The sequence below is a fragment of the Lonchura striata genome, chromosome 8 (assembly GCF_046129695.1).
Source record: "Lonchura striata isolate bLonStr1 chromosome 8, bLonStr1.mat, whole genome shotgun sequence".
NCBI lineage: Eukaryota > Metazoa > Chordata > Aves > Passeriformes > Estrildidae > Lonchura > Lonchura striata.
In genome coordinates, this window is record NC_134610.1 from 6498881 (window position 1) to 6515389 (window position 16509).

Consider the following 16509-nt stretch of genomic DNA (forward strand, 5'->3'; position numbering starts at 1 on the left):
TTGTGTAATTTTGTTCTGATATTCAAGTATCATTCCTTTCATACAGGGACTTTTTTCTGTGGCCATGTAGCATGCTACTAAGTGAAAGATATGTCCTGCTCCTTCAAAGGTTTTAGTTAGTCTTTGTGCTTTCAAATTAGTAAGTGTAGGTGGCACCCTGCCCATAAATGGAGCACTTTCCTTCCAGGATCAGGGTAACAGTTGGTAAGCTTTTTCCACTGCAGCACAGGCACGAAGAAATGGAGAAAGGGAGCTTTGAGAACCAAGAGCAAAGAAAGCCATTAACTGAAACCCAACCCCAGCAAACCGCTTGTAACCATTCTAACAGGCATAAGATTGATACCTTTCCCACTTCAACAGAAAGATCAGATGGAAAAGGGAGAGTATATCCTTTTCCTCTCTATGTATACAACTTCAGGCCACTTGAAGACCCATTTGTCATTAAGTCAATCCAGTGTATTGTAATAAACCTCTGAGTTTTATCAGGAAACTGCTTTTCATCTAACAGCAAATCCACAGCATTGGTTCCCTGGAATAATTTTAGAGTAGAAAAATCCACTACTCAAAATTGATATCTTGCAACTCTTGAACACATTGTCTGTTAATTTTTCAGATAACACTCTGCTGTCAGAAACCTTCCAATACAGGAATTGACATGTATAGAGAAAATCAGTGAATATTTGAAATAAATTCACTTCCTACTACATAGTACAGTTATTTCAGCCATATTGCTGGTTATGTGTTTTTATGATATAGTCTTCTATGTGTCCTGAAAGTATAGTTCCATTAATGCTACAAAAATAACAAACAATTTATTAATACACCACTGTAATACATGGCAATCATGTACTAATACATGCAAACATGGGATAGTCATATATTCCATAATCCAAGGATCGTACCTCCTTTGTATTAGGTGTTGCCCACAGGGAATAGCCCATCAAAGTTTTATTAGCTAAAAGTTTACTTTGTTAAAGGCATTTGTGAAGCCTTCAGATTAAGTAAATCATTTAACATAGGGTCATGGTTAAATAAGATGCAATTTATTTTTCTACTTCTGTGAATGCTGAATCAAAAGAGTATTTTTACCATTAGAAAGATTTGTTAGTAACTACTTTGCTCTTACATGACCATCACTTATGTCTCTTTTAGAAGAAAATAGTTAATGATCAACAACCTGAGGAATTGTACTCTAACAGTGTAAGAACATGTAGGATTTCAACTCTTAGAAGGCGTGCTTTCAGTAATAAAAACATGGTTAGGAAGGGTGTGATTTTCACAGTAATTCTGTGACCAGGAAAACATATAATGCAAAACATAAGCTTGGAAATTGCTATTTGCTAGCTCTGTCTCAAGAAGATTTGTAGCTGACTCAGAATTACATGCTCTGCAGAAACAGCTCCCCTCTTTTATCACTTTGGAAATCATTAACTTGCCCTGGACGGTCCTCTGTGCAACAAAGGAAGTTTTCACATGCATTTTCTGATAGGGGAAACAAAAGAGATCATAGATAACAAAGCAACAGTGTGAATGACAGTTTTAGAGGACCTTCATCCAAACAAGGCGCAGTGACATCTCATCAGATCGGTATCATCCCCAAATTTCCTTTCACTCAGCACAACCATGCTTCAAGGTTAATGCAGTGAACCATTCCTCAGCTCCGAATTTCTTTGGCTATCTATGAACACAAATAACTGAGTGATTGCCCCATATCTCACTAATTAACATAATCCATTTCTACATCATATATTTTGCTATACAGGTCTATATGTATAGTAAAATGGAGCTGTGGGAACATTTGTCTGCTTGGGCTGTAACAACACTCACAGTTCTGTGCATCCCTCCTCGCATGTTAATGTACTCCATGCTATCCACCCCAAGGAAGAGCAACTCTCAAACTTGTCAAACAGATCTATATATATCAGATCCCATGCTTACTATGCTATATTATATTATAATATCATTATGTATCTTTTGCTCATCTGCAGCCATTGCCACAACTCACCTGCACTATGAACATATTTTAATGTCCTGCACTGCACACTTAGAAAAGGAGAAATTTTTAATAATCTATGCCCCTCCAAGATGAGAATACTTCTCCAAAAACACATCTGCCACCCCTATGAATTTCTGGAGAGGTAGAAATAAATTTTTTCTTAAAGCTCACCTCCCCTGTGTGCAGTTCTGTGTCCTGATTAGTTTTTTAGAAACTATTCAATATGTGTATTTCTGAAAATCTGGTTCACAGGTTTGCATATATAGCAGGCTGGAGAGCCTTTCCAGCACCATATCGCAGCTGAAAATTGCATGGCAATTGATGGTGCTATGAGCTGGCATCCCCTGTAACTGAAAGAGTGGAAGATGATTATTTAGACATGATCCTACTCATTTGTATACAAAAAACCCTCATCTGCTCATTTATCTGCCTGGTCATCTAATGTGCTGCACACTCTGTGATGACTTGGGGAATGTGTTTTCCTATTTGTGCATCTAAAAAGTAGTGAATGTATCACAGATTTCATGGAAAATAAGGAATTAATAGCAATAATTACAATTTTGTCACATTTGTTCTTAAAGAAGATTTATGGTATCATAAGCTCAGGGATAGTATCTAGTTACAGAGTCTCAGAAGAAGATAGTTTATTTCTGTAGAATTCTAGCCTGGTATCCCTCAGATTTTTCTGGATATAAACACAAAGTAGATACTGAATTTTCTGAAGACTAGTAATTCCTGAATTATAATCAATTACAATCTGCTTTTAATGTAACTTGTATGTGATATTCCAGACCTGCTAACAAAATATGAATTACTATCGAATTACAGGGCAGTGAAATACACAGTCACATTATAGGTCATACCTTACATACCATGTTTTTAAAGATAAACATTATTTGGTTATTAATCATAACCAAATTTATACTCACTGTAAGGTGTGAGAAAGAGTTATATAGCTGTTAGAGGAAGAGTAAGATAGTAACTCTTGCCAAATACCCGAAGAAAATATTTGCATTTGAAACCAGTGTTTTAACTAACTCTGTGCATATAAACAGATCATAGGGGCATTTCAGAATAAAACTTTGGTCAAACTTTCACTTTAATCATCTCTTGAGGCTACCGGAGTAATTTGAGAACATTGTTATTACATAAAGAATATTCTCTCCCATCTTCTTTCAAATTCAAAAATCAAGTATAAGGAGTAAATCTATATAACTGAATGAATTATTCCAAATACAGTTACTATAACTTTTTGTTGTGAATTGTGAAGTTGAGGCGGGACACACACATGACACACTATGCTAATCAAAATCTTTTCTACAAATTAATTTGCCTTCATGAATATTAACAGTACTGAGACCCCAGAGATAACTGTAGAGGAAATCAATTATTCTGTTTTGCTTGTCTCTATATTTGGGTTGATTTTCTCTTGCAAACATATCCTATGATTTCTGTGTATATTCTGCATACATAATTTCAGGGTTTGGGGGTTTATTTGTTGTGGTTTTTCAGTTTTTTGGGTTTTGTGTATGTAGGGGAGGTTGGTTTGATTTGGTGGGGGTTTTTTGTGTGTGTGTGCGGGTGGTTGTTGGTTTTTTGGTTAGTTGGTTGGTTGGCTTGTTTTTCGGGGTTTTGTTTGTTTGTTGGGTTTTTTTTAATATTATCCAGCTACATGAAACGATGATTATCTGACTTCTCACCCAAAGCCACAGGTGCCAGAGGTGTTCAGAGGGCAACCTGCAGCCCACTCAAGTTGCAGCCCCTGAAAACTTTGTAGAACTTCTCATCCCTCAATAGGGACCAGCCTTTGCTTCCTGCCTTTCCACAGCAGGGGGGAAGAGACAACTTTCAGGACAGAGTTGCCAGTATTTTGAATGGTATACAGGACCCCTGCTCTTCCTCCTCCACACGACTTCTGGACCAGCGACTTCATTCGGAGCCCCGCCTGGGGTACCCATGGCAACCCCAGGGCTCTACAACACAATTCAAAGAATGTTCTTGAGGGGAAATTCAAAAGCCTGCTTGTATGAACACATCAATCAGAAGGGGGCAAATGCCCCCGCGAGGAGCGTGGCCCCCGCGGGCGCGCCGGGCAAGTGCAATTCCCATGCCCGGGGCGGCAGACAAAGAGCGGCCCGAGGCGCCCGCCCGGAGCCCCAGAGCGCGGCGACATCGCCGGGGTGGAGCCAGACGCGGCTGCCCCGGGGGCGGGGGGGCAGCCCGGGACTTTATAAAGCGGCGCGTCCCGCCAGAAGAGCCGAGGCGTGTTTGGAGCAGCGGCGAGTGGTGTCACTGCGAGAGGCGCGGCTGCGGCAGAGCAACGCCTTGAGAGCGCGGATCCGTCCGATGGCTCTGAGCATGGACAGCAGCCTCGACAGCCTGGATGTAAGTGCCGGGAGCGCGGCCGGCTGCCCATGTGCGCGCTGTTTGCAAACAAAGGTGCCCTCGGAGCAAAGGTGCAAACGGAGGCTGCGGGAGGCGGGGGTCGGGACAGCGGAGGGGTCTGCGGGACGCGAACGGGCAGGGCTCCCCTCTGAGCCCGGCCGCTGCTGCCTCTGCCTGCAGCGCTTCGGACCTTGGCACAGCTGCAGCCGCTGCAATTTCCAGCTGCAGGACTCCTCTCCTTCTCTGGGGCTCTGCTGCTCGGCCGTCAGTTCAAGTGACATGTGGTACCTTTGTGGACTGAAAAACGCCGGCAGAGCAATTAGCGCTACGGGAATGATGAGAGGGGAAGAGGCGAGGAAGTTTGGAGCGGTCTGACTCCAGGGAATGGCATCCCTTTGCCCCGGTGCGCGCCCGGACCTCGGGCTGCCGGCTGGACTGGGAGCGGCGGCAGCGCCCGGCCGTCCCGTCCGCTCCCCGGGCGAAACGCGGCGGCATCTCACTCTTCCGGGGGCAGCTCCTCTGCCTCTGTTCGGAGAGCCGTTAGGAGCAAAAGGGACATCTCTGTAAATTTCCAGCTTTTGGGCCGCAGTTAATGCCCGCGTGGAGCCGGTGCCTCCACGTGTGAAGCGATGCGGGTCTCGGGCGCGCCCTGCGCGGAGTTCGGGGGTCCGTGAAACACAGGGCATGACAACAAAAACATCTGAAAACCTGAGGAATTGCACATAGCCAGATGGCACTCTCCCGCCAGCTTTGCTTTTAGCGCCATGGCCAAAACCGTTGGTGGTTTCCTGACGCGCTTTCATGCCCTCACCAAATTTCGCTTCCTTTTTCCACCGCTATGCTCACTTGGTCCGTCTGGCTGCAGTCCCGCGCCGGCCGCGCTCACCCTCGGCCCCGCAACCGCAGAGGGTGGGGAACAAAGGGAGGGAACGTGGCCCACCGTGGTGACCCCTCAAGGGCTTTGAGTTCCCCTGATTAAGGTCACCTCTCTCTTTCTTTCTTTTTTTATGGGCTTTGGGGTTTTTTCCTTGTCTGAGCTTATGTGGAGCTGTCAATTGCTTCTCAGCAGGGAATTCTTGCTATTATTTATCCTTTATTACATCAGCCGCAGGTACCTTCTCTATTTCTCCTTGACCCCATCCTTTTAATGAGAAGGGACTTTGGAGTAGCAGCATTTCTAAGTAATTTTTTTTATAGCCCTCTATTGTGGAAGTTAAATGTGATAGGTCATGCTCTGTGTGGACAGACCTCTTGCATCTGGCACTTTCTGGGCTCTCCCATTTGTAGTGTCCATCTGATAAGAGCACTGAAGTGTCCAGAACCAACGATATTTCTGGGAGTAGCCATTATCTTTCTTCACTCCTTCATGCTCTGCCCTTAGCAAGATTTTACTCTTCAAAGAAAGACAAAATTTCCTGTGTATTTTATATATGCTTATGTAAACATTGTATTTTCCCATCTGGTTTTCAAAATGTTTGCCCATTTATGACAGTGGAGACTGTTCAAGCAACTCTTCGCATATTGTCATATAGAATAAGTTTTTGTAGAGAAGGCAATATCTAATTTAATTTTCTTCCTTTTTTTTTTAGCTGTCATCTGGGTTATTAATTGAACTTTCTGAAAATGGCACAGATGAGATTGGTTCGGGTGATTATGGAGAGTACAATGAGCCATGCTATCAAATTGAGAATGCCGATTTTAATCGGATCTTCTTGCCAACGATCTACTCCATCATCTTCCTAACCGGAATAATTGGGAATGGATTGGTTATTATTGTTATGGGCTACCAGAAGAAACAAAGAAGCATGACTGATAAATACAGACTGCACCTCTCTGTGGCTGACCTCCTTTTTGTCATCACCTTGCCATTCTGGTCTGTGGATGCAGCCATAAGCTGGTACTTCGGGAATGTTCTGTGCAAGGCAGTTCATGTCATTTACACAGTCAACCTCTATAGCAGTGTCTTGATTTTGGCCTTCATAAGTTTAGATCGTTACCTGGCAATAGTCCACGCCACCAACAGCCAGCGCCCCCGAAAGCTGTTGGCTGAGAAGGTGGTGTATGTAGGCGTGTGGCTGCCAGCTTTGCTTCTGACAGTGCCCGATTTAATTTTCGCCAGTACCAGTGAAGTAGAAGGAAAGTATCTCTGTGATCGCATGTACCCTCATGAAAACTGGCTGATCTCCTTCAGATTCCAGCATATCTTGGTAGGACTTGTCTTGCCTGGTCTAATAATTCTGACTTGCTACTGTATTATCATATCCAAGCTGTCACACTCCAAAGGCCACCAGAAGCGCAAAGCCTTGAAGACCACTGTTATCCTCATCCTTGCCTTCTTTGCCTGCTGGCTTCCATATTATATTGGCATCAGCATTGACACCTTCATCTTGCTGGGAGTCATCAGACACCGCTGCAGCTTGGAGACCATAGTGCATAAATGGATCTCCATTACGGAAGCCCTGGCATTCTTCCACTGCTGCCTGAATCCAATTCTGTATGCCTTCTTGGGTGCCAAGTTCAAAACATCAGCTCAAAATGCCTTGACATCAGTTAGCAGAGGATCAAGCCTCAAGATTCTTTCAAAAGGCAAACGTGCAGGACATTCTTCTGTTTCTACAGAGTCGGAGTCTTCGAGTTTCCATTCCAGCTAACACTGCTCCTTGCCATCATTTTATAAAGAGACACTTAAAAGCTGTGCAAGATTTCAGACAAATAAGACTGACCATAATGTACAGATTTATTTACAGCTGGAATTGTATATTGTTTCTTTTAGTCTCTGTGAATTTTAATTGACTTATTTATATAAAAAAACCTTTCGTATTGATGACAAACTGTCTAGGCAGGTCCTGTGGACAAGTGGTTGGTTCACAAAAGTTTTAGTGACTGTATGTATAGATATGTGAACTAAACACTTTGAATTGTAGAAAAGTGACTGTTAAAAGTTTAGAAAATATTTCTCTGTTGTTGATATGTAAATGTTTTTGGTGTTGCTGTTATTCTTAAAAGTTTGCCTGAATATTTTTACCTTACTACAAGATGTTTGGTTTACAATAGCTTAACTCTGCTGTAGAAATGGCACTTATAACCAAAGCCTCCTCTGTTACATGCTAGGGTTTTTCCCTCCATTCTTAGTAATTGATGGTTTGCAAAATTTTTTGTTCAAGGTAAAATAAAAGTTTATGAAAAAAACTTATTTTGAGTGGTATTTTCATTTCTGGTTGAATTTTTCTCAGTGCTTTTATTTACAATTCTAAATACACAATAATGTCTTAGAAAATCTTGTGAAAAGCAGGAAAATTAGTTTCAGTATGTACTGATTATTCAATTGACACCTCTGAGTTCCATGTCATATGTTTTTTCACTGGAATACAATTGCTCCAATTAACATTATGTTTAAAATTACTTAAACTGTCACTTAGAGAACTTCTTGAGGAAAAATATCTACAAATGAAAACCAATGTGTTTAAGCAATTGCTAAAGTTTACAGCCTCAGGAGTCAAACTCAGATTACTGCAAGTGCCTAACCTTTATGCCACGTATACAAAGTCAATCCTACATTTCTTCTGCCTTTGCTGTGGTTGTAAGTTTATTTTCACAAGTTAACACTAATCAAATGTAGATGAATCAAAGCCATTTCTGGCTAGAAATAAAGTTATTCTAATAAAGTGTATCTGATCTGAAGGACGTAAGTGGTTTTCCTATCTTCCTATCTTTTCCCTATCTTGTCTACATCCAGATTTTGTTAAAGCGATTTTAAAATCTTCACATTACTTTTAAAAACACAGAATGTGTTCCAATTCTTGAACATAGTTTTAGTAGGAATCAGCCAGACTATAGGACTACCACTAAGTAGTGCTGAAATCTTAATTGTCAAGTTAGTCATGTCTTCACATCAGTAGAGAGTGCATTCAGAAGTAATGGATACCCAAGAGAACAGAGCCATTGAGAGTATTTGTACTTACATTAACAAAACAAACAAAACTGTTACTTACATATAAAAAACACCAAAAAAACCCCAATTTAGACGTCAAAAAAAAAGTTTAAAAAAATTAACAGAACTGAAACAGGCAACATAGATATTGCAGGGGAATTACCAAATTTTTCACAGGTATAGCACCCTGGTGATTTTGTGGAGCTAGAACCACTATGATAAGCTACATTAAACTCCATACTTCATATTAGATATTTTCATAAATACATGACCTCTCTGTTTTCAACTTCCCTTCTCTCCAGTGAGGAGGCTGCAACCTTGGCTGCATCCTGCGCTCCTTCCCTTGCAATGACAGTAGTAATCATCTGATTTAGTGTTGAGCTGATTCAGTGCTGAACAAGCACAAAACCTGGCAGAAAATAAGTAATTTTCCAGCAATTTAGTGAATTGAATGTGTTCTATGAGGAATCCAACAAGTACTATGAAAGTGCAAGATTTTGTAACCTGGAGCCAGGCAAAGGGAGAGAAAAGTGGGATAAAATGAAAAGGACAGAGATTTCCTCCTCCACTTTTAGCAACTAAACTTTTAGATCAGTTAACCTAATGTGTGTTTTCACTCAACATAAATTAACAGCAGAAAATATGCCTTTTCAAGAAACAAAAGGTCTCACTTTGATCAGGTTGTTCCTCCTAAACAGGGCTGAGAAATGAGGAAAACATGGTATAGGAGCAGAACTCCTTAAATTGTTTATTTTTGTTGTTCGTTTGTGTGTTTTCTTAATTTATGAGGGTTTCCCTGTGAAGAATTTGCTGTTCTAAATGATTCTGATTTTCACCCCAGCCCAATCAATCACTGTGATTTAATTGCACTTATAAAATACTTACAGGCTATCAACACACTGCTGCTTATTTGTTGAGGAAATGTTTAGAGCCCCCAGCATTAACTTAGATTATTCCCATTATGCTTCAGTCAACCAACTGCTACCTCAAGCAGAGTTAACAGGAAAGAGGGTGCAAAAGAGAATAAACTCAGCAGTCATGTTACTGCCAAAGACCACTAAAAGGACACTAAACAAACAACAGAAAGAATTTGTGTAGAAAATTAATTAGTAAAATTTTAAAAAACCCATGCCCCAGAGGGATGATTTTTATAGAACTGCCATTGTTCTCAGTAGAACTAATGAACCTATGGACAGAAGACTGTCTTAAAAAGGAGTGGAAAGTTCTTTGGGGTTTTGCTTCAGCAAGAAAAATTAGTCAAAAGCTACATGTATTTATTTCTAAATAACTTTATATATCTATAAATATGAATATAATATATATTTGTACTATTTACAGAGCAAATATTTGCAAATTGGATGAAGCTGTCATGAGGAAACATAGCAAGAAATAATGAATCCAGTTCTGTTTTTTGACCTATGCGTAAGTAGGAGAAAATAAGGTAAATTTCTCTCAAATCAACTGAGCTATTCCATATATACTATCTTGGTAAAAAATATTCATTTAGTGCATTTCAAAACAAAATCACCTTTAGGCTGATTTTTTGTTGAGGCTGTGACTTTTAGATCTTTGTGAAGTAAAAGTGGTCCCAGTAAATGTGTTTCTCAAAGTATAAATTCAGCAACAAAGGCAAATGAACCTAATTTTGTGATTTATACACTGGACGAGTCCACACAGACCAAGAATTTGCCAAAGTTTTTGAAGGGACTTTCCAAGTCTTTTTTCAAATTACTCCTCTCTAGCATACAGAATAATCATGACATTCTTCAAGATATATACAATGCATAGTCTCAGCACTTTCTTGAAGTAATAAAATAATATCTGTGTCCAAGTAATTTTAAATATGCAACTCAAGACACAGAACAGAGAACAAATGTGAGTTTGGTTACAAATCATTGAGTACTAGTTACAAACCAGTTTAAAATGTTATGTGGTTGTTTAAAAGATTTATAATGTATTTACAAAAACTTTTTCCACTGAATTCAGGCATTAAGTATTTTGCTCTTGATTTTTGCAATGTGCCAACAGCAATGCTGGATTAAAATATGGATATTCACCTAATACTCTAATGCACACATATTGAGTGCCTGAGATTAGTTAGAAATCCTTTGGATAATGCAAGGCTAAACCAAGAACAGAACATGTACTCAAACTTACTTTTGCTTCTTCTGAAATGTTGTTTGGATGTAAAGTCAGAGCACTTAAAGCACTGGGGTAAAATGCCACTGTAACCCATTATTTGTGTGGTTAATCCATTATTTGTTGGTGTGTTTTTACTCTCTCTGATCAGGTGGTACCAAGCCCACATTAGAGGAGCATGTGAAAAGCTGAGGGGTGTAGGGAGGCTGCCCCAGCAAATGTACACTGAGGGCAGTGAGCAGGGGGAGTCACTTGCTGCTTCCTTGGCCAGTTTTATGACACAATCATTATACAGGGGCTTGAACTTCTATGCATATACATAAATCAAAACAAAATCACCATGAAAATAAAAAGGAAGTGGCAGTAATAACATGGAGCCATTCATGCAAGTGAATGGTTTATCTTACCATGGTTGTGCTCTAGTTGGACAATGTACAAAGTGACCACCTCTAGATGTTTGCTTGAAAAGGCCATTTTTTACATTGTTTGGGAAAGGAAACAGCATGGCGAGGAAGTACTTCCTTGATCCAGGCATGCCTCCAAAATCCCCTAACAATGGAGTATTCTCATATTCTCATAGTGCTGAAACTTAGGAAACACTTAAGCAGATAGAGCCCCAGAGGTTTTTGCTCAAAGGATGCCACTCCCTCACTTTATATTTTGAAAGAGCTATACAGACTCCTTTTCACAGCCATAAATCACATGTCAATAGAAATTACATGAGCACTGGGATTATTACTTATAAAGAAGGCACAGATTTCTTAAAATCCTTCCTCTTTAGGCAACAATTTCTCTGTCATTCTTTTAATTTTTCTCTGAAAATCTTTCATCTTCAACAGGGTGATGTTTGAAGATAATGTTTTAATAACAATTCTTTTACTATATTCCCACCATTCTAGTTCTATCGGGACATACAATAAAACAATGCTATTCTTATTGTTTTTTTAAACATATTTTACTAGAAGATGATTATAAATGTACTTTGTGTTTGTTTAGTTACAAACATGATACATAAATATATCTACAGGTATAATGATGTAGATTACCAAGCACCATTTTCAGTTGCTGATACAAGTGATCCAGGCTCCAGCACAGCTACCACTGACTTCAGAGGAGTCAGGGCTCTTTACACATGTAGCAGGTATTGATTAAAACTACTATTTTCTTGGAAGAACAGATGGCTTCAGTGACAAACTCCAACTGAATTCAGAGACAGCAGGGTACCTAAACAAATATGCTTCCTGAAGTGTACAACCTTACAACCCAAATAAATTACAAATGAAGATTACAAGTTGCTGATTTCACTTGCAGAGATGTACATGAAGCTGAATCTTTCAGTAAGGAGCAGGTGGAACTGTTCTGCTGAACATAAAAAATAAATTTTCAGCAAAATGGTTCTCTCTTACTGAAGGCTTGCAAGCTTTGCATAGCCAGCTATCAACAGTCTTGCAGTAATTTGTCTTCAGTGGCACAGTGTTTGAAAGAAATAGGTCAACATTTAAAATATCCTTGTCCTTTGGAATTCACACCAGAAACAAATGCTCACAACACAAACCTGTCAGAGTAATTAGCAATTATGAGGGATTTTTGAAGGGTTATGCTGCAAAGATTTCTTTGGCTTCTGTTCTGGTTTGGTATTGACTTGGACTTCTTTGCTGTTGATGCTGCCTTTTATTCCTACTACCCTCTTTTCACAGCTTCTATTCTACTTAACTTTTCCTTTAAAAAGATATCTTTATAGAATTTTTAATGGCTTTCTTCTGTTAAGATTACACAAAATGCCCAGGACAAACAAGAAAAAATAAAAACAACTTTTCAAATAAAAAGTTACAGCTTTCACAACTGTTTCTATGTCTTCTCATGTATATTTCCATTCCAACATCTGCTTTTCTTTAGCTGAAAGATAAATTAGTTCTATATTGCATGAAAAATTTAAACTCAAAGGTTGGTTTTATGCTCAAGTTTCTTAAAGTGCAACCCCAGCACACATTTTTTTACTTCCTTGGTTCTTTCCTATCCAGCACTTGGTAATGGGGCAGATCTTCCAGAGAGGGGTCTGGGTAAGGAGGGCTGAGGGGGCCCCTCAGCCCTCACTGACCTCACTGTCACCACTGATACCAGCACAGCTTCAAGAATATGAGCTGCACAGGAATTTGGCATTCTGCAAGCTACAATGAGACTGGACAACAATAATTATCACTGGTGATAATCCTAATTTGTGACACTCTTCAACAGAGTAACACAAAATAAACTTGAGAAGTTCAAGTAGAACATCTTTCCTTAACTTTCCTTTCACAACTCCTTGTCATCCTTCTTATGGCTGCTCCTTTTCAATAATCAGGCTAATGTTTTTGGGGTTTTATCCCTTGGGTAAAATATTTAGTATTTAAAATGTGTTTAAAACCACTGATTTTGCCAAGTCTGAACATTTCACCAAAGAGAAGTGTTGGTATGATTTTTAGTAGAAGATGAAACTGGGGCCTCTCTCCATGGATCAATTCCATCTCTAAAATCTGTGGGAAGCAAGAGAACAATTCTGGTGTTTTTACAGACATGTTTTATTTTGATAGCAATAGATGTATCTTGTCAAGATTAGGTTCATTGCAAATCTGAAATCTGTTATTCCTGCTCTTTGTGGGAGGAATTACATCTCATAAAAATGTTAAGGTCACTGTTGGAACTCAGTACAGGAATGCATTGATAAGAGAAGCAAGAATTCTAACAAGAATACAAGGAGAAAAGGGATTATTGTACAAGGGCAAGGTTCATGTTAGATTTAATTTGACAGCAAAGGAAATGTAGAGTTCCTGTCCTCCCCTGCCCCTCAGTGTTCACCACCTTCCTTTCCAAGGCCTTTCAGGTCATGCTCCCCCCTGCTTTTCTTGCTCTTTTTCTCTCCAAATTCCATCAAGGTGATTCCCTAACAGCTTTCCCACACAGAACTGGGCACTAATAACTGGGCACTGACACAACGTAAGTGAGCTCATCTGCTAATCATCAGGACCACAAGAAGTCTCACACCTCACAGTCCCCTTCCTTCTCTCCTGTACTCTTACCTATGCAGACCCCTCAGCCTCTGTTCATGTGTCTCCGTGGCAAATCAGTTTTGCTCTTGGACTTTCACAGGAATTTGAAGCTGACTTCCTCTGTCTGGAAGGTCTTCAGCCTCCCTCCCTGCCTTTCCTAATCCTTTCATTTGATATCTTCAATACTCTGATTCTAAATCCTGTGGACCTGTTGCCTGCTGTGCATTATCTATTGAATAAGTCACACTTGATTTTGAACAGTTAATTGATTAGACAGTATCTTTTTGAAAAAAAATAAATATTTTATACCATTTTAATGAAGTTAGCTCTGAAACAGAGCTGACTACACTCAAGATTAAAAGAAAAAGTAATCAGATAAATGGCCAAGCAAAGAAAGAAAGGTTATTACTTTTTTTTCACTTTTTCTTCAACAGCAATAAGCTCTTAGTTTGACTCCTGTTTTGTAAAGCTCACCAGCCACAGAAAATGAACAGAAGAAAGTGAATGAATCTCAGACAGCACAGTGAACTGAATTGTTTCACTAAGAAGTCAAAAATCAGAGCAACTGCAAGACTGAGGGCAGATTCATGCACGTGGAAGTTGTCAGGAGAGCAAAGAATTGGGACCCTGGCTTTTGGGACCAGCAAGTTGTTAGACCAGTTTAGCTATCTTGTCAAAACTTCCTTTAGCAAACAGCCAAACTGTTAAACAAACACACGATTTCTCAGGTAGGGGGCAAGAGGTTGAAAAAATATGAAGAGAACAGATGCTCCTCATTAAGAGAATTGAACCCTATTTGTTCCTGAGGTAAAATATCATTACCTGTTGACTACATAATCATGGTCCTGCAGAGCATCTTTCCCTGAAACAAAGCTCAAGAAAGAGGTCTTGAATAACAGTGTTTTGAACTAAAGAGATCTGTAATAGATCTTAATGATCTATCTTGTTCTTGACTATCTTGCTCATCAGATTTAATGCAGTTATTGGTTAAGACAGTGCAACTCTACATTCGTATATAGAGGCCACAGGACTTTTTGAATGAGGTGGATGTTAGTGCAATTTTTAAAAGCAGAATACTTGAAAAGCAGAGAGCAGGTCTTTTCCCATTAAAAAAAAAAAAACAAAACTAAAAAAAAACCCAAAAAACCCCATAAAAACCCACAACAAAACACTTAGAGCACTTAGTTTGAGTATTGTGCTGTGATTCTCTCCTTAACCTATCAAATAAGGAAAGCAGCTGCCTCTTGGTATGACAATTGCTTAGGAAAAAATTTAGATCCCTGCTTCACAGGTAAAATTAGTTTCAGTAAGTTGAAACGTAGTCAGCCCAGTCATGTTGATGCCAGACTAAATATGCTCAGATAGTAGTTTGAATGTATGGAGCTATATGGCTCTCCTAATATTCTGCAATAAAGGGACAGCACGGCATCTACATGAATACTAAGTGTAGTGTATTCAACAGTCCAATAGTTTAATCATACTTCAGCCCAGAGAATAAACAGTCAACAGAGCCATGAACACTTGAATCTACTCACTCCTGCTTTCTTCCTGCATGCTAATGTGGAGGGAGTATTAAGAGACTTTGCCCCCTCATTAAGCACTTTGTGGGGGCTCTGTAATAAAATCTGTAACAGATGAAGGATATAAGATCCTTTGCCTGTGATATTTAAGATGACTCTGCTACCCCAGGTGTTTGAAAGAGAACTCATTAATTCATTCACTGGTTTCAGTAACAATTAAATAATGAGAACTAATATTTTTGTATCTCTTCAGAATTCATTTTTTAAATCCTCTATTCTTCGTAGCATACATTTTACATATACTCTTCCAGTTGCCATCCAAACTGAGGCCCACTGTGCCCTCTACAAGTCGTGTCCTGAGTGGAAATTGAAGGTGCATCTTCCTGAACTGGAGCATTGAACTGCTGAGGTGACACTGACTGAGCCCACTTGTGCTGTTGGGCGATATTAGCCGAGGTAATATCAATGCAGCCAGGGAAGCAGCTGTGATTACCTGTCCCTTTATCCATCCCGGCTGTCCTGACCATTGGGTTATAGAATTAGTCTCTCTCCGACTTGGTGAATATTTATTTATGCAAAGTTCAACATTTTCAAAAGGACTCCCAAGACAAAAGCACCCCATCAAATACAACAGCATGGTGATTAAGCACCTCCCGAGAGACAGTGGCTCTCAGACTGCAAGGAAACCCGAGCTTTTGCCCCGACGTCCCTTGACAAGGGACATTGTTTTTGAAAAAGGGCTCCTCCTCCTGCTCTTCAATGTTTTGTGTAGGATTAAAATAGCACCTATAGGAGTAAGCACTGTCTGGAAAAAGCTGAGAAGTGCTTTGTTTATGACTTCTGCCAGGGGTTAGGCAGATCTATTTGTCAATGGGCACTGTCCAGTCTGAAACGGTTCTGTGCATTAGCAGCAAGAGATGTTTGGCTATCAGATCTCCTAGGGACCCACAAAAGCTTCTTAAGGGCTGTGGCTGCATTTAAGTGCCATTTGTAGAAATGTGTTGTAGTCTAGCTGTCAGCAAGAGGAGTCTAGAACACTACAAACTCTGTACCACCTAAAAACAGAGCTGCAGAGGAGATTCGCACACCAGACAGAAACAGCCCCATTGTGTTTTCCTCCTCAGTCCTTTCACAAACTCCACCAGTGAACGGACAGCTCATCCTAATGAGCTCCTCAGCCACTGAGGTACACTTAATCCTGAATCAGCAAAACCTGATAATAATGCTCAGCTGCTTGAAATGGAATTATTTTCTGATGACTGGACTTAATCCAACCAAAGGTCAGTACAAATAAAAAATTGCTGTCAGCCCAGGACTTAATGATATATTCTTACCTCTGTAGACCTATAATTTCTCTAGATACCTAAGAGGTCATGTCAATCCTAATGTCTCCCAATTTTATGAATGCAAACATAAGCCCCTTTTAAATCAGATTACAAATGATTATTATAACTCTAAATGAAGGGAAAGGGTCACCATTTTCTCTAATTGGAAAGACTAATTTAATTATAA

General features: G+C 39.8%; 1 protein-coding gene across 1 annotated transcript; it reads left to right on the top strand.

The window, feature by feature from the left end:
• The first annotated feature begins 4261 nt into the window (after positions 1 to 4261).
• On the top strand, positions 4262 to 7126 carry CXCR4 (C-X-C motif chemokine receptor 4). Its single transcript, XM_021548635.3, has 2 exons — positions 4262 to 4381; positions 5971 to 7126. Exons 1-2 carry the CDS (start codon positions 4343 to 4345, stop codon positions 7030 to 7032), a joined length of 1101 nt encoding a protein of 366 aa, XP_021404310.1. The 5' UTR covers positions 4262 to 4342; the 3' UTR covers positions 7033 to 7126.
• Positions 7127 to 16509: the final 9383 nt, after the last annotated feature.